A 17,763-nucleotide genomic window follows, 5' to 3' on the forward strand; every position below is an offset into this window, starting at 1 on the left:
AAATACAAGTTCAACTTTTCCATGTTACCCTCATTTAACCCTTGTGCTATCCTAGGCACTTTACCATTGGGAGTTGGGTCATCTAGACCCACTAGACAGTGTGCTGAACATTTTTTTTTCAATGATTTGTGAACCTCACCTTTATCCACCTTTGTCATGGTAGGGAGAAGACGTCAATGCAAGGGTAGGTTCATCTACGATAGCACAAGGGTTACATTCTACAAGCACGAGAGCCAGCATGTAAGTTAAGATGAATGTGGAAGTGAACAGTTTCACAACTAGGTGTGGAAACAGGGCCAGGGCACTTCAACAAGAGTAAAACACCCACCAAAACCTTTACCAGTTGGTTTGGATTGTTACTGAAAATAAACTGAAGAAATCTTTTGATCCCTCAAGCTTTTTTGGAATGTCAAATACACATTTCTCTGAAAACAAATCCAAACATAGGGTGGGTAAGGTGTTAAATATAGCTCATGTCATTTTATTTCAAATTTGATGACTCTGTTAAAGTCTATGGTTACTTCTGGGTTATGGGAGTAAGATATAGTTGCTCTGGCTGCTGAATCCGACCTGAGCAGCAGCGGAGCACTGCTCATTAAGGCTGTAACAGGAGAACAGAGAGCTATCTTGATGACACTCTACGCTAAATAAATAAGCTAAAAAGCTTTTGCATGTGTTCCGAAAACATCCAGATTATAGATCGAATTGATTATTTCTGACAACAGGGCACATATTCCTGTGGAATGTGTGATGGATGTTTCATCTGATTTGATGAAAATTAGATGGGGACCCTTTAGCTTTGGAAGAGCAACACCTATATGTTGCATCAGACCTGAATGGGCCAGCAGCCAGCTGGCAACAAATGAACTACTGCTGACCTTTAAAAAAGTATGGTCATATGGTCAAAAGATGATCATCAGTTAATCCTCCCTAATTACTCTGATAGGCCCCTGGATACTTAAGGCAGCGCACACTGCACCAGTTCAGCTGTTGCACGCAGTTCTGAGGAGCACGGTGAGAAGTTTCCAACAGGAGCTCATGAAGGAAGGAGGGCGAGCCAGAGGGGTCAGAGAGGAGGGGGTGTGGCTCCTCGCTGGCACTTATGCCTTTTCCCAGATGAGCTTTGCAGAGTCTCGGTCCTGCGGCAACGATGAAGCCATCTGTGGGCTCTCAGCAGGGGCCACGTAAAACAAGACGTGTGCTGTGGTTTGACCTTTCATAGTACTAACTATAATATTATCATAAGTCGAGCTATTCAATTGCAATTTTCCCTGAGGTGAGATTCAGAGTAAAGGTGATTGTACTGATGAGTACAAAAATAAATATTTTGTTTTTAAAATGTGGTTAAAACACCACCAGTTTAGAATCAATGAATACCCAGAAAATAGGGTAAATTAGACAATTCCAATTTGTGGGATCAATAAAGTCTTATTCTATTCTATCCTGTAATGTTTAAATTAAGTATATGCATTTATATATGTATGTAGATTTAAAAAATGCTTTGGGTTTCCTTTCTTTATTTCAAGAACCACTAAATATTTCTCAAGTAGGAAATTGCAACTGTCAATACTCATTTTCATGTGGCTGAAAGAAATTGAGTAAAGAATTATGGGTACTAGCTGGTGTACATCTTGAGCTTTTAGGGTTGCTATGCCCTGTTCCAGGAGTCAACAGAAGGAGTCAGATGTCATCAGTGGTTCAAGAGCGATCAAAAGAGGGTAGGAAGTCATGAATTTAAGACATTTGACATCTTTTCAAGTGACTAAATAAACCAGTACTCAGTAAAAACTGTTTTGTCAGATAAAAAAAACTGTCATAGAACTAGCAAACGCTTTAAATAAATAAAAGCATACCTTTTCCATTTATTTGGAAAAAAAAGGTTTTTATTCTGAAGTGGAACTTCATTTGAAAACATTTCATGAACAGATGTTTCTATGACTAAAGAATTCCCTGTTTTCCCTTCTAAAAGTCTCTTTAAAAAAATTGTGTTTTTTGTTGTTGTCATACAATAATCATGACAGGATTACTCCATCTGTAATCACAAAATGCTGTCATCAACAAAATGCTGTCATCAACAGACAACTCAAAAAGCAGGTGGAAAAACACATTTTATTGTTTGGTGGTTGCAAATTCTGAAAAAATGACAAGAAATGTATTGTAAACCCTGAATACCTGAGGAAGTCTGGATACTAGAGCAGCCTGTACCCAACTACTTAAGAGTTTATCCATGCCACCCTGTTGCATTCACACTACTTCAAGACCTAGTTTGTAGTCTTTTTTTTTTTTAATGAGATATTTTAATATCTATTTTGTTTCGATTTCTTTAAAATTGTAAAGGTCTAAAAAGTCTCATAGCTTCATCATCAGTAGAAGGGATGTCACTGAGGTGATGGAGAAACGGTCGTCCATGGATACATGCTCTGTTGTCCTCACTGAGCTGCAGTTTCATCCGTTGAAGGGTTTCCTCAGCATCTTCCCGAGACAAACTGGTAGGCAGTTGCCGAGCCAGTCGGACTGCTTCACTCTAAACGGAAAGTCGTAATCGAAAGCTTTCAAACAAAGAACGCCACGCTTCGACCCGTTCACAGCATATCTCTCACCTGCAGGTAGCTTCTGACTTTGAGTGGCCGGCACTCTTTCACAGTCGAGGCGTTCCTGTGGAGAATTGCTGTCAGGATCTCCCTGAGATCCTCCACGCCAAGAAAAGGCACGCAGTTTGCCATTGCCGTCACTTCCAGATGTCTCTCTGCTGACATGAGGCCTGGCCAAAACAAGCAGAAAACAAGGATTAATACACTCCAGACGCTACTACTATCTCCAGGAAAGAATAATAAATAAACAGTGTGGTTAACAGCTGAATGGATGACTAAGTCAAAACAGGCCAGTGGCCAAATGGAGTGTTAAACGACTGTAGAAGCCCCAGCAGACTGGAAGGAAGCTGTCAAGTGTGGTGGAAGGACAGCTTCCAATTTTGTAGGGAAGTCCTTCAAATCACTTAAGTTATACATCAAATGCATAACTCCTGAAGGTACGGTAAGAATAATTCAAAATGCAAAGAATACATATAAAGAACAGTGGTTATTATGCTTATAATTTAATAATTCAAGGTATTTTAAGTAGATTCTTTGTCATTTTTCTGTACAATTGCCAAATGAAGTCATTGTGGGCAAAAAATAATAATTTTCAAATCAAAGAACATTAGTGTGTGCAAAAACACATTTCAGATACCGTGTTTGAAGCTTTGGAAAAAACAATCATGACATTCAGCAGGCCGTGTGCAGTAAAATAGTCCGACAACCCTCTCATGCACATCATATTGGACTTGTAGTGCAGAAAGAAAATTCCAGGAATTTCTAAAAGGCCAACTACTTTTGTCACCTGAACACCAGGGTTTGAAACCTACTGTGAGGCTGAATTGTTGGGCAGAAAGCCAATGTCAGTTGAGGTGAGCAAATGTAAAATTAACAAAAAGGTACCCTGGACAAATGACCATAGTGATAATGTCAAAGAAATGGTTATAAGACTAAAGTCACAATTCCAACCTCTGAATTATAGGTATGATCTTTTTTAGAATATGTTTATAAAGATGTATTATTAACATACAGTACAGACCAAAGGTTTGGACACATCTTCCTATTCATTTGAATGAGAAGGTGTGTCCAAACTTTTGGTCTGTACTGTAAATTGTAAAGATTTCATATCTCTTAGTCTTAGAGCCCCACTCTAATCATCTTTTCATTTACTGTAAAAGTGTTATTTTAAAGTAATTATGAATATGCCTTTTTGGGCAAAAAAACCAAAACAAAAACCTGTGTCATTTTCAAAAACAAAGTTCCTGGACAGCAGGAGGGATTCATTAAAAATTTGGCTCTGACTTGTGGGCAGGACTGTTGGCATGGAGTAAGCCTGCCATGACTTCCCATCATGCCTTTGTTTACGATCTCTCCTTCTAGCTTACAGCTCCTCACAACCCCAACCTAACATTAGTGGTGCAACAAAAAGGGCGAGCAACACTGAAGCTATTCAGCTTTACAGTTTTGATCCAGAAGCCAGCACGCACACGAAAATTAAGACGTACATGGATCTATTCGACAACAAGCAGAAGCCTCAGAATGGAGCGAAGCAGGGAGCTTGTGGCTTGCCACAGTAGCTTTAATATCCCATCTACAAGTGTTTTCCAACGAAAGTTTTGCATCCGTTTCTGATTCACAACAATTTGAATAAAGACATTCTTAGAAATTTAATTTTAAGCTTAATTTTCTTCAAGCATGTCCGCCACCATCTGAAAAAAATGCCACCAGAACATGTTAAAAATACCATTTTTATTGGACTGGGTTTTTAAACTTTAGTTTTTTTTAAGTCAACGTGACCATATTATGCTGTTTCATTTCAAATTTGTCCAAAGAAATAAAATAAAATAATCCAAAATATATTTATTGTTACAACCATAAAACAAGTTGTTTGTTGCTTTAGTGCTTCAGTTTTTATCAGTGAGGTAATAAAAGGATGGAGCTGTCTAATTTAGGGGATGCCACATTACTGACAGTTGTGTGCCTGACTAAATTCCATCACATAAAACTTAAGTGTCTCCAATATAGGAATTGAATCGTACCTCCAGTGAGTTTGATTTTGAACCCATTAGCCACCAGCCTGAGATCAGAGAAAAAGACCCCCCCATCCAGCTCCGGCTTGTGTTTCTCCATGCCACACAGTGTCTCGGTGTACTGAGCTCCACCAAGATTTCTAGAAACAAGAGATAGATCCTACTTAATATGGGAAAAATTGGATGAATGTGCAGATTTTTTGGTGAAAATTGCCACTAGCGTGGAATTCTTTTCCTTACCCATCTGTTAATTGCACTGGGTTTTGCAGACTGGTTGCAGGAAGTATATTATCCTCTAGAAGTCTCTTAAACAGCAAGGCTTCATTCACACCAAATGCGTTTAACAACATCAGCTTCTGACCACATAAAATGACCCACGCATTCTGAGAGGCCAGTCGGTTTACAAGTTGGAGGTCCCGTGGCGTTGCATGGCTCTGGGATGAGAGGCGCTGGAGCTTTAGACGAAGGGCAGCCACGCTACACGGGAGGGGCTGAGTAGCTTTACACTCAGGCATTTTCAGCTTTTTCTGGGGCTGCACGGTAAAGAGCTCGTCGAGCAGCTGCTGGTTGGAGAGCGGCGCTTTGCGTTTCTGACCCGGCACTTGCGCCTTCGGCGTGTTTGCAGCAGGCTCTTTACACCGGTCCTCTGATGCTTGTTTGGTCTTTTGGCTGTGGTGTTCCAGATGTTTCTTCGCCTGTTCCTCATACCTGCAAAGTCCCACAACACTTCAGTATGGCACTGATTTTTTAAACAAGGGAACAAAAAGACAATACAATTCAAACAATTCATAATTGATACTTTTATAAATCAAGGATAAAGTCAAATCAGTGAGATACTATGAGTAAGAAGACCTCTGTAAGTATATCTGAACACCTGTACTTACTTTGAATTGTGGGTGGAACTGTTGGCGTAGAGTAAGCCTGCCCTCATTTCCCATCATCCCTTTGTTTAACAATCACTCGCTAGCTTACAGCCCCTCACAACTCCAAGCTAATATTACCGGTGCAACAAAAAATGGCAAGAAATGTTGGAGAAAAAACACAATTGGAGTGGGTCTTTGAGGGACAAGGTAATTACCGTCTATATTCTCAATAAATTTGAATTCTGTTAAAGTTGCAAAAAAAATCTATTTTAAAGTAGAATTTCTTTCACAAAAGGGACAAACAGAACAAGAGCAGACACTTTTATCCAAATAATATAAGATGCTGATCCATGGCATTTTCATACACATTGTAAATATTATATGCTTAATTTTAACTTGCCGTTACAGAAAAACAAACTTTTCCACAAGTCTGTGCGTATAACTTCTAGAAACATTCTTTTTTTCTGAGCAGCAGTGAAAACAGCCAGCACCACATCCCACACTATATTTAAAAACAAGAGCAGAGCAAATGCAGGATTCTAAACAGATGTCTTTTTCCATATATTATATAAAAGCTGAAAATACTGCTGATGCACACATTTGTAACTACTTTAAATTGCCGTGCAACAGTTGAAGATAATTGGGCTGAAACACTGAAAGGGATAATGGGTTATTCAGTTGCTTGGTAGATAGAGATCAGTACGGCTGGCCTTCCTTTAATGGCATGTTTCCTGAATGTGGGCCTGATCACAACGTTTTCATTTCGCCTAACACCAAAACAGATATCAAAAGAAACACTGGCCTTCATGCCGAATTGATTCTACTGTCTGCAACACACTGTCACAACTGGGGGAAAAATAGGACATGATTTTCTGACTAGAGAACATTTTATAGGCACCGTTGTTTGGAAATTAGAAACACAGCTCATATCAATAAAACTTCCATAGACTGGCCTTTTTCATGCAAATGACAGGTCAGAATTTCCTCCACTTCCCTTCCCTAAAAATAACAAGGGATGGAAACAACTAGTCAGAAAAGGTAAGGGTCTGGAAACTCACTTCTTACGGTCTTCCTCCCTTAGGTTTTTCCACCTCTCGTGAACAGCGATGCTGATTTCCTGAAGACTGGCTGTGGGTTTCTCCCTAAGAACTTCTGCTCTGGCCTCCTTCTTGAACAGGGCAGCAGCAGACAGTGGCCCTCTGATGGTTCGGTTGCTGATCATGTCATAAGCTGTCAGAGCAGCTCCTTTCTCTGTTATAGCATTAACCATCTTTTTGTTAGGGCTGCTCTGACCCTTGACCTGAGCTAAGTCCGACTGATTGGGCTTGGATGGCTGGTGAATTGTGATGGGCTGCAGAGCCTCTCCTGATGAAGGATCAATCAGAGCCGTGCCCCGACTCCAATCCTCAGCTGGTATTTGGTCTTTACTGGCGTCAGCAGCTGGTGATTCAGTCTCTGTAAGACTCTCAACCGATATGTTTTCTGACATTTCAATTTCACAAAGGGAAAAGTCTGACTGAGGCTCCGTTGGGATGTGACTGACAATCCAGTCATCTGCTATAGAGGATGAGGAGCTGCCGTTTGAGGGCTGGCGGTCTATTAGAGTATGGGCGTTTCCTGTAGATGAAACTGCGCCACCATGTTCGTGTTCATCATCAAGGACGTTATCTTCAACGTTGAGACTGAGAGCATTCACAACGCCACCTTCCTTTCCTTCTTGTAAAGCATCTGTCTGCAGAGGACTCAGTGATGGGACAGCCTTTTCATGACTCAGCTGTTTCTCAGCTGATGGGTCAGAACTGGGTCGAAAGCCGTAGAGGGAGACCAGCAAGGCCTCTACTGCTGTCAGCACAGCTTCCTAAAAGGTCAAGGAGATGATTTAAAAGAAGGTTTTTACAATCCAATCCCACACCCGAACTGTACTACACACACAACGGGTACCTTATCATGAAGGAGAACCTGGCTTTTGTCTGGTGTCAGATTCACATCCAGTGATGAAGGGGACACTGTGATGTTGAGCATAAGGATGGGGTATCTATTTCGAACTGCATCTTCAAGATACTGAGCACAGTAGTGTTGACGCAATAGCTGGTAAAGATTACAGAAGAAAAATAACAAAGCTAGTCAAACAAAAATTGAAAGAACACTTGATAAATACGCATGATTTTATTTTCGTCCCTTCTACCCACCTTCATTATTTCCTTTAGCTGGACAGGTCGGTTATTAACATACAGGAAGGTTTTATCAGGAGCAGATGAGCTCGTAGATGAATAATCAGCTCCTGGCTTAGGAAGAAAACCATCCAAGATGATCTGTGAATCAAAAATTAGGATAACCATCATCATTATAGACAACTCTCTAAACAGGTGAAGCACAACTCAACACTACTGTGACCGATTTACAATGTGAACATTGGGCTTTCAGAGAGGAGGTGCCTAATTCACTTCAATGGTGGCCCCAGCTCGAAGTGCAGTTATCAACTATGGTGTGCAAGCAAACATACATTCAGCATCCATCACAAGACAGTCCAGACTGATGGGTAAAAGTAGACTTTTCTCTTATAAACGACAGTCTGAGTCCCAGTTAGTTATCTATATAGGGTGTTCACCCTTTTGTAGATGAGTCCAAATTCAAAATTCCAAAATCCAGTGACCTGGAAATTTCCCAGAAGTCTGAAAAAACCTATGTGCATGGATGCTCACTAGATTGGCATATATAGACCATGATGCATTGCATTTGAATGATTTGTCATTTGTAACCATGTTTAAATTCATTTTTTTCATAAACCATTCAAGTTTTCATCATCAGAACACAGTGGAATAATAAATAGTCTTTATAAAATGTTTATGTTTATTAGGTTTTTACATCTGCAAATTGGTGACGTAAGGTTTGGAGAGAATGTATCTGAATTACAATAAAATCCAAAGCAATGGATAGTCCCATACTATGCAGTTTTCTAGGGGTTAGGGAGAGAGGGAGTCAGCTGTAGAGTTGAAAGTTAGGAATATAGATATGTAGATCAAGAGAGGAAGATTAGAATAACTGTTGGGTATTTTAAAAAAAAAATGCAATCCCGAAATACTTTTGTGAAGATAAAAGCACACACAAGGACAACCATCTGTGTCCATCTCCTCCAATGATGGTTTTAGCCAAAAAAACAACAACAACATGATCTAAAGTCAGATGTGAAACTGCCAGAATCTCAGCTTAAAGCTGGCCTTGCTTAAAATGTTTATGATTGATGACGAGGAGTCACAAACTTATAGAAACTCAGACTAGAAGAACAAAATATAATTCATAGGAGGGATTTGCCAAGCTTAAGAATCTTATTCTTTATTATTATTCATTATCCTAATTTATTTTTCCTTTGTTCCACTATCACATATGAAGACATTTTTCATATGCGGCCCTGCTGAGGGGAGCACTCATGAGCTAAATATGATGACTCAACAGAAACTCCAACAACTGCACTTAAAATGCCGATTTGATGGTACGCTGGTAAGAAATTATGGTCGGCTATTAATGTTCTGCAGATTGGAAGCAGTGAATAAGCTCTGCAGTTTTCCACATGGCCTTGGGCTCATTATTATTAGCAGCAGCACACAGCAATGAAGTTAATAAACGGACTGCTGTTTCAGGTCAGGGCACAAATGCTTCTCTCTATTTCTGCTCATTAGGGTCACTTTATGAGAGTACAAAAGGCACCTCTGGCCCCCAAAGGTCCTGCAAAGGCTTACGACTCTCTCAGAGAAACGGGCGAAATTGTCAACTTGCTTCCTCTTGATCACCCGCCTTTGTTCTTGACGGACACAGAGTAGAAAAATTCTCTTATTACTACGGTGGGAGTGGGCAAAGAAGGTGAAAGGTTGTTCTCATAACTGGTCACCAAGTAGCAAAATAACAACAACAAAGAGGAAAATGAGAGAGAAACAGGGTGAAAAGGGCTGCTCTACATCTGTCAGCCAAAATTAGTTGGAAACCTGGACAGCAGGTAGTGGCCGCGTGACACCTACCGTGACCAAGCAGAAAGCTGCAGCTGAACAGCAACTCAATTACTGTCAACACAGCAAAGCTTAGCTAACAAAACCACTCACTCCTCATCAGGAAAGAACTCGGGAGAAAAGGGCAAAGAAATAGTTGGACAGACACCAACTGACCACATTTGCTGGCTTCAGACCAGATGTTCATGATGAAGTTATGAGCTCACAGCCAACGTGCTCGCTTTTGTTCTGAAAAACTATATGAAAAATGCAACGCATTGATTTTTGACAAAACTCCTGAAAAAACTTTTTCAACTTAAACGGTTTTCAGTCTGAGTTTTTACCAATTATAATACTTTTTGATAATAATTCCTAAGGCTAAAAACTATATATAAATTTAACAACATAAAAAAAATATTTTTAATTTTTTGCTGAAAATGTATTTATTTGAATACTTTACAAATATTAGGGGGAAATACCCAAGACAAGGTTTACTTTAATTTTATTTGTTTCTAAAATTTACATCCAGAGTATTTAGTCAGATAGAGCTTTTGGTGTTGAGACAAGCTCTATAGCAGGTTCAAGAAAAATCACAACATAGAAAGTCAAGCATTTTCTGGAATTTAAAACCTTCAAAGAAACTGAACAAGAAGAAATAAAAAGCTACCGGTGTCAAAACCTTAGAGCATAATTTATTATTACCTTATTATTACCTTAAATACAGCTTCTGTGTGAAAATTCATTCCTTCTCCTCCTTGACTGTTTTAAAATCTAATCTCCTAAATTACACAAGATGTAAAAAGTGCGCCTAAAATGTTCAACTTGCTTTTCTGCAGAAAAGCAGTGAGCGTTCTTTGAACTTCCTCTATTAGGAATATTTCTGCCTTCACTAACCTCGGGTTCCTCCTGCTGTTGGTGGCACTGAAGCAGGTTGGCAACAACACTGGGCCCCAGAGTGGCCAGGAGGGCACTTCTGTTATCAGCGACCTTGGTCTTCTGCCAAACCACCACCTGGAACAACACACCAATTCCATCACATCATAATAATAGGCTCACATGCCACCAAAATAACTAGAGCATGACATGTTTGCAAAATTCAGACGTTTAAGGTACACAATTATTCCCCTAAACTGGGACTGTTAAAGCAACTTCAAAAAAAGACATTACAGCTCATGTGTACAGCTACACTTTTCAACACCACCTTGATTGTGTTTTTCTTAAGAAAGCCCAGCCCAACACATTACCTGATGCTTAACATGCAATTTACTACTCATAAACAATTTGTTTACATGTTTTACTAAAGCTGTGTACCAAAAGTGAAAATTTTGAGTTGAAGTAAAAAAAACAACAAAACAGTCTATCCATTAAAAAATGTTTTTAATTCAGTAATTAATAACCCCTCTTGTTAAAATAAAATATGTCCAACACAAGAGGCCCTCAGCTCTCATCTGTTTGCCTAGCTGTTGGACAGGACAAGTTTAAAAAAAAAAAAAAAAAATGTTTTTAATATGATAAACTTCTTTGTTAAGTCTCAAAATTTCCCCTTCATTAAAATTTCACAGGGATTTAAAGTCTGACATATGTGGTATTAGTTATTGTGCCTTACTGTAGCGAAACCAAGTGAAAAAGAAAAACTTTTGATTATAAAGGCAAATCCAAATATACTATAAACACAAAGTAAAAGTGTTGGTAGCCATCTGTTAGTAATAGAAAAAAAGAGAACAGTCCCTGAAATACCTTGAAGCTGACTAAAGTTATAATATACAGTCACTTAAATCGGCAAAAGAAAATCAGTTACTTGCTTTTGATTTGTTTTTTTTTTATTTATTTAACAAATTTATATAAATCAAGTAGGCTTGGATAAAATTGACGGAGAAGATTGAGAATAGTTTGACCACAGATGTCTTCTAACCTGCAATCAGTTAGCAAAAAATGGCAATAGATACTCTGTCGTTTGGTGCCATGGTGTGACTGTGGACCACAGAAAGAGAAGAATAATTCTGAAGAGTTTGGAAAGAAAATCCTTGGCAACCATGTTGAGATTAGAAAAACCATCTCCAAGTAGCTCTATGTTCTTGTGACTACAGCTGTTCATATCATACAGAAGTTTGAATAGCACAGGATAAATATTTGGAGTCACACCCAAAGAGCCATAAAACACCACACGAAGAAATCTACAATTGGGCGGCAGTGGCTCAGGAGGTTGAGTGGGTCGGTGGTTCGATCCCCGCCCCCCCCCAGTCAACTGTTGTTGTGTCCTTGGGCAAGACACTTCCCCCTCCTTGGCTTCAGTGTGATTCCAGTGGTGTACGAAAGCGTATGAATGTCCAGGTGATGGACAGAGGGGCCGTGGGCACGAACTGTCCGAGTATACATGAGGAGTGAATGAATAATGGACACATTGTAAGCGCTTTGAGCGTCTGGAAAAGCACAGATAGATCTAATCTGTTATTATTAATTAGTGTCCATCATACTAAAGATGGTAAAAAAATCAATCAGTAAAACATTGGTTTAGGTGCTCCTAGTTTTCCATTCGGATTATTTTGTTGTTTTTGCTTCTTTTGCTGTTCACCAACAGTCAACACCAACATCTGCACTTGGGGTTACTTTACTGCAGAATAACAAAGCAACAGGTACACCTGTCCAAAAAACTGTTTGTCTATCAGCTGCCACTTTACATGCACACAGACTGACAAACGAGGTTCTACACAGGAAAAGATTACAATTTTGAACTTTTTTCTGTGTCACTGTCCGACTGCATTTTTCACACGTGAATGACATGCCGATGCCAGTACTGTAGATCTTGGTGAAGTGGATCAGGAAGTCAATGTTATGCTCAATCTTATCTTATACATTGATGTCATCCACGTGGAGCAGGTAACTGATCCTGGCCCTATTCATGAGTCGTATCCATGGCCAGACTTATTGATCATTTGCCTGAGTGAATTCAGGCTTATGCAGAACAGCAGTGGGGACAGAGCATCTCCTTGGTATGTGCACTGGATGGACAATTGCACATTGGATGGACCGTTGGAATGGGGCAACCCCACCCCCTCTTCCCCTTCCCGTTGCTGCAAGCTCTCCGTTTATACTCTCTCCTGCTAGCTTACAGCCCCTCACACCCCAAACCTAACATCATGGTGCAACAAAAATGGCAAGCAGTATTGGAGCTATCCAGCCATACAGTTTTGAGTCAGATCCCAGATTAGATTAGGGAAACTAGGACGTACATTGATTTAGCTATCCTACAAAAAGCAAGGAGCTTGTGGCCCGTCTGGTGTTTTCTGTTTTCTACATTACAAATAGGCTTTTTTTCAAACTGCTTTTTTTCTGCTGCTCCTGATTCCCACTGATTTGAATAAAGAAATACTCAGAGATGTCACTTTAAGCTTAATTTTCTCATGACATGTCCTCAATTATGAGAAAAATGCTAGAAGAGCAGCTTTCATCTGAGCGGCTCTTTAAATGTCTTCATCAACACAGCAATTCCCCTGTTTGATAGCTTGTATTACCACTGACAGCAGAACAACAGGAGACTGGAGATAGGTTCTTTATCAACAAGTAGTTTATTACAGTTTAAGGCCAGCACAATTAACCCTTGTGCTATCCTAGGCACTTTAACGTTGGGAGTTGGGTCATCCAGACCTACTAGACAGTGCACTGAACCTTTTTTCTTCAATGATTTGTGATCTTCACTGGTGTCCATGGATTACATGAAATCTTTCCACCTTTATCCACCTTTGTCATGGTAGGAATAACATGTCAAAGTAAGGGTGGGGTCATCTGAGATAGCACAAGGGTTAACTGCAAATTCTGCAAAAATGGGTTAAATGGTAACCTTAAATATCCTAAAACAATCTTAAGGCAGCTTGAAGTATTTATTGAATCAAATAAATCCCTTTATGTATTTGACCGATCGAATGGACCTGCTGGTTGTTAGATGCTATGTAGACGTAGAGCTGTGACGGTGTGGGATTTTTGATCACCGCGATGATGAAGAAGTAATAACCGCGGTGTCGCAGGTTAACAGTGTGTCAGCAGCGCTCTCCAGTGCAGCGCAAAAGTGTTGGAGGTGCATGTTCATGTTTGGTGTTACGAAGTGAAGGACAACAGCATTAAAAGAAGGTTTCCCCCAGAAGAACAGTGATGATCCCTTATTATTTTGCTTTATTATTATTATTTACCCGCTCTGGAGTAGACCTGTGACGGTGTGGGATTTTTGATCACCGCGGTGATGAAGCAGAGAGGAGCCAAACACAAAATCCCCTGGCAGCCGCGTCGCGAATGAATACAATTAATAATTACAATGCACTATTCTTTATTAACAAATAACAGTATGTGTGGGATTTTTGATTGCTGCGGTGATGAAGTAGCAGGGGTCGCGGAGTCGGGACTCTAGCGACACCCCAAAAACAAAATCCTCCGGCGGGCGGGCGGCCACGTCACGCTCTCAAGAACGCACGCAGCTTGTAATGGAAATGAATACAATGGAAATTCCCAGAGAAGCCCTTGAAGTTTGAACACAGGACTCTCAGAAAAAGTTGTCATCCGTGGTGACAACATCCAAGTTGGCACCACGGTGACCATCTCATCACCGCAGTGATGGGGTTATCGTCACACCCCTATGTAGACGAGGGTCATTTGGAGTGTAATTTAATTTATGTTGATTTTTATTTAGATTAAACTGTTGCAGCAAAAAGGAAATTATGCTTTTGATTGTTTTGCCATTTGTTCATCTATGACAAGGTAAATTGACATCGCAATATTGATCACTAATATCGCAAATTGCGAGTTTTCCCTCAGATCGTGCAGTCCTACTGTTTATTAATGGTATTTGGAAATCATCCAGAACACCAGGCTCCAAAATCAGTAGAAATGCATGGAAGAGCCTCTTTGTTTTATTTTTTAGACAAAGAAAAATAAAGTAGAAAAGAGGAAATTTACAATTTTTGTTTCTACTGATGTGTTGTGGGCTCTTATTTATATAAAGCTTTAAATATATATCATCATTAGCTGTTCTTCCAGATATTTTAACTGAGTGAAGCATAAGTAATGCCTGTAAAAGCAGCTAATTTTACTGCGATCCAAACTTTTTATAACAATTCCTGCACATTAACCAAACACACAATATAAGAATAAGCGGGTTTTTCTACATGTTAGAAAATACAAGTATGCGTACATATTGTCCAACTTCAGAAAGTTTTAAGCTGGTCATGTCGGCACTGCCATGTGAAAGGTAAAAATGACACCTAGTGGTTGAAGTGTCTGCAGGACCAGCTGATCCAGTTTTACATCCCACATTTAATACAAAATGAAATATGTTTTGGAAAAATAAGGAAAATATGCAAACTCCTGTGTCAGTCATACCAAATAAAACAACAAACACCTTTAATAAGAAATCAATATGTTGTGCACAGTTTTCGGTTTCTATATTTCCACAAAAAGGATTGGGGAAAAAAACAACTGTCAGTTAAAAATGTAATTTTGGATCCACCATTTTGCAGCTGGTTGCCTTTTCCATCTCATAAATTAGGATCTGGAATGTGAAACATGATTACTTACCTTATTATGAACTAGAGATAATCTTAGTTCAGGTTTTATGATAGCATAGGTGATGAGCAGGTCCTGCACTTTCTTCAGTTCTTCTTTGCACTTCTTTGTGGAAGTGTAATACTGCCTTCTTACTGGAAGGTTCTTAAAGAGTTTGAGCGCAGTCACTGATGTGCCTGGAAAAGACAGAGAAAAAGAATTCAATGCATCTTTTCCAAAGCATAAGGCCATTCAGCCTGTAAACCATTGCTCACAATTAAAAAAAACAAGCTCTGATCTAACATTAGAACCATTTATTAATATCCAGCATTCTAGCGTGAATTAATTGTCCACCATGACCTCGATAACAAAGACACATTAGTCTTAACCATTAGTTTTCATTTAGAGCAAAGTAAATGGAAAGAAGAAAAATTCTAGAAAAACTTTTGGTTAGATTATTATATACTGAGATAACCAGATATTGTTAAAGTCTCATTTGAATCATCTTTTGATGTGTTTTCAAATAGTTTCCAGTAGTGTTTTAATTGTAATTATGCTGTTTTTAGGCCAAAAAAAAAACTGTGTTGTTTTCTAGGACATAGTTTCTGCAAAGCACCTCTGAGTTGTGGGCCGGACTGTTGGCGTGGAAGTAAGGCTGCGCTCATTTCCCATGATCCCTTTGTTTATACCCTCTCCCATTAGCTAGCTTACAGCCCCTCACAACCCCAATCTAATATTACAGGTGCAATAAAAATGGCGAGCAATATTGGCTCTATCTAGGCGTATAGTCTTGAGCCAGATGCCAGATCGGACGAGAAAGAGGAAGACGTTCATGGAACAACTACAAACTTTTTCAATCTGCATTTTTTCATCCGCCATTGATTCACCACGATTTGAATGAATGAAAACCTAAAAAAATTTGAGTTTTAAGCTAAATTTTCTTTAGTCATCTCTTCCATCATGAGAAAAATGCAACACGAACATGTTAAAGACACCAAAACCACAATTTTCCTCAGAATAAGAATCTTTTATTGTAATTATGCAGTGCACAACGAGTGGGTTTATAATATCTTATCAATACGTTTTATAACGTATTGATAAGATAAAAAGTTTCTTTCCCTAATATTTTGTTTTCTTTTTTCTGTTTAAAGAGGCAAATATCTCAGTTATCACAATCTTACCCTGACCAAGATGAGATGGTTTCTGAGCGACTATTTTCCCAGTGGGGTCAAGAGTGTACTGGGTGCTGATGTCATCCTCCTCTGTTTTTGTGGTAACAATCAGCTGATGGAAAAGACCCACAAAAATAAAAAAGATCAAATTTTAGTGAAATAAATAGCAAGGATGATACATGTTTGCAATCACATGTGTTATGACAAGTTTCCATACAAATGATGTAATTTCAGTGTCTGGAACATTAGTGTCAAAATTCCTCTTCCGTCTGATTTGCCACCAACTACTACCAGTAATGGAATCCTTACCTCAGCCACAGCGCAGATTGAACCCAATGCCTCCCCCCTGAAGCCATAGGTTTCCAGATGTTCCAGATCTTCGTGGCTACAAATCTTGGAGGTGAAATGTCTCACGGCCATTACAGAAGCATCTGCAGCTTTGACTCCATGGCCGTTGTCACGCACCTCTATCCGATCCAAGCCAAAATTCTCCTTTTAAAAGTGTGAAAAAAAAACAGCTTTAGCATCATCTAATCGAAATCTAAAATGAGAAATTAGGTTTGAGTGAAGGAAACACACCAAAAACTTTCTGTAACCACACTTAATGGGCTTTATTTAGGTTTGTTACACATAATGTTACGCAATAAAAGGAAGTAAAGGAAGCGGTTTTTACAGCCAAAGTCTGTTCTGTGCAAAGGAATCATGTGAACCTATATCTTGGATCTATGAAATGTTGGCTAAAAAAAAATTTTGTTTAGACAATTTACCAGTTTCACATCAATGCTTGAAGCGCCAGCATCCAGGGAGTTCTCCAGCAGCTCTTTCACAACATTCACCACAGACGTGATGACTTGGGAGCTGGACAGCAGCCGCACTGAGTCTGGTGGCAACAGTTTCATGGCTCCAAATATCTGCTTAAAAAAGCGGTCTGTCTTCAGATTGATTCACTTAAGTGTTCAGAACAGCAACACGACATCAGGTGGATCAACCCAACTCTTTCACGTAATAAATTAGTGATAGAGGAATTTTAAGGTTTTAGGTAACTCTTTTTTGAAATTACTAAACTTTTTTTTGTTTTGAGTTAAACGGTAGACACACAAATATAAACAATATATAACAATACAAACACGTATTCTAAGATAAAGATAATACTTACTAAACTGAGATTTTTCTCTGCAATTAAAATGTGTTTAATTTTTAAGCCAGAGTTTAAAATTGTGGGTAAAAACTGTGATTGACTTCAAGCCGCATAGAAGACATTTGCTCATAATAAATTTGCATCACAACAGCCCACCTCATTTCAACGTTCAGTAGAAGAAATCCACTTTTCTCATCTGATGATCAAAATGTAAACTTTGATCAACTGAGCATTCTTAATAAATCCGTGCCCTAAAATAAAAGAAAAAAAAGAAAAGTCTAAAATAAACGGGTAGACGGTGAAATAAATTAACCATTTAACAGCTCAGGGCTCTATTTGAGGAGTTGGTTTCGAAATACTCCAGTAACTCGGTTAGTTTTGTTGTTTTAGCCGAAAACTAGCTAAACAACACAGTCCACCGGAAAGGGAAAAAAAGTTGCTCACCGGAAGTAGTCAGATTCCCGCGCCCAATATTAGA

The 17,763-nt window shown here is 39.2% G+C and overlaps 1 protein-coding gene across 1 annotated transcript; it reads right to left on the minus strand.

The window, feature by feature from the left end:
• Positions 1 to 2,090: 2,090 nt before the first annotated feature.
• pms1 (PMS1 homolog 1, mismatch repair system component) lies at positions 2,091 to 17,717 on the minus strand. Its single transcript, XM_004081825.4, has 13 exons — positions 17,442 to 17,717; positions 16,915 to 17,058; positions 16,457 to 16,639; positions 16,157 to 16,259; positions 15,009 to 15,172; positions 10,341 to 10,457; positions 7,656 to 7,778; positions 7,408 to 7,554; positions 6,525 to 7,324; positions 4,844 to 5,311; positions 4,613 to 4,743; positions 2,601 to 2,761; positions 2,091 to 2,524 (listed from the first exon to the last, which is right to left on the minus strand). The coding sequence occupies exons 2-13, from the start codon at positions 17,044 to 17,046 to the stop codon at positions 2,324 to 2,326; spliced, it is 2,730 nt and encodes a 909-aa protein (XP_004081873.1). The 5' UTR covers positions 17,047 to 17,058; positions 17,442 to 17,717; the 3' UTR covers positions 2,091 to 2,323.
• Between the last annotated feature and the right edge of the window lie 46 nt (positions 17,718 to 17,763).

Source organism: Oryzias latipes, chromosome 21 (assembly GCF_002234675.1).
Source record: "Oryzias latipes chromosome 21, ASM223467v1".
Classification (NCBI taxonomy): Eukaryota; Metazoa; Chordata; class Actinopteri; order Beloniformes; family Adrianichthyidae; genus Oryzias; species Oryzias latipes.

Excerpts from the sequence above, each read along its gene's own strand:
- pms1 (XM_004081825.4), bottom strand. The coding sequence starts at position 17,046 with ATGAAACTGTTGCCACCAGACTCAGTGCGGCTGCTGTCCAGCTCCCAA. Across the intron at positions 7,325-7,407 it reads AGGTTCTCCTTCATGATAAG|GAAGCTGTGCTGACAGCAGT; the intron begins GTACCCGTTGTG and ends TTGACCTTTTAG. Across the intron at positions 2,525-2,600 it reads AAGTCAGAAGCTACCTGCAG|AGTGAAGCAGTCCGACTGGC; the intron begins GTGAGAGATATG and ends CTTTCCGTTTAG.